The sequence below is a fragment of the Penaeus monodon genome, chromosome 33 (assembly GCF_015228065.2).
Source record: "Penaeus monodon isolate SGIC_2016 chromosome 33, NSTDA_Pmon_1, whole genome shotgun sequence".
Classification (NCBI taxonomy): Eukaryota; Metazoa; Arthropoda; class Malacostraca; order Decapoda; family Penaeidae; genus Penaeus; species Penaeus monodon.
In genome coordinates, this window is record NC_051418.1 from 11,287,316 (window position 1) to 11,288,306 (window position 991).

Here is a 991-nt window from a genome sequence, read left to right on the forward strand (position 1 = left end):
ATTCCAAAATTCTTTTCCGTCATTCCTCACAGCACCATTAAGTAAATTTTAATGCATATTTTCTAAGCTCTGTCCAGCAAGAAGTAAATCAAACGTATCTCTCCTGATAGAAAGCCGGCCCATATCATCACAAAAGTGTTTAATCTCACCGACCATAAGCACCAAAATACCTGTCCTCTTTCGACTTACTTCTGCCTCTCCTTTGTGTTGATGGCAGTGTAGGCAGCCCAGTCGAACACCGCGTCAAACTCTCCTAGTTCTCCCTCTGGGATGTGAATGACGTTGCAGATATACACTTGTAGACGCTCATCTTCACTCTGTTTTCGGGGGATAATTCTGATGATCTTGTGTCATGTTCTTCGGAAATGTATATCTATCTTGGGTTTTCTTTTGTCATAAATATATATTTTACTTACTTTTTGTTATATGTCTTGGCTTTACTTTGCAAAATATATAAGGTATTTTGATTTACACTAATCTGAAATTCATATGGATTATGGTCTTCTTTATCATAATTATCAAAGTAAATGACACAGTATAGCAACATGGTTAATAAAATCTAACCTGAAAAAATAATAGGCCTCATAACAGGGCCTGATTTCGCATAATGGTGATCAATGCAGATTAATAATATTTTTGTTAAAATTTGTCAAAATTTATGAAATGCTGAACTTATTCCTTTACAGACATTCTCAGAATCCAATAAATTGTAATATGTGAGATTAATAAACCTCATAATTATCTCTATATGAGTTAGGTCTGATGTAGAATATCAGGTGGAATTATATATTCACTTATAACTTTTGATATGAAAATAACATTAATTTTCCCAACAGAAAGTGGAAATATACCAACTTAAGGACATTTAAGCATGAATAGAATCCAGAGGTTTAATGACTTTCTAAAAATAGAAAATTCAATGCTGTTTAACCCACGGATAATTTTTTTAAATAACTCCCCCCTCCCACATTGAGAAAAGGAAACACTTTTT

General features: G+C 33.1%; 1 protein-coding gene across 1 annotated transcript in view; it reads right to left on the minus strand.

The window, feature by feature from the left end:
• The window catches only part of LOC119594028 (thiopurine S-methyltransferase-like), a 5,910-nt gene that overhangs the window by 1,965 nt on the left and 2,954 nt on the right, over positions 1 to 991 (minus strand). Inside the window, exon 5 of the mRNA XM_037943056.1 lies at positions 190 to 317. Coding sequence (XP_037798984.1) covers positions 190 to 317 — 128 coding nt within the window. The remainder of the gene's footprint in view (positions 1 to 189; positions 318 to 991) is intronic.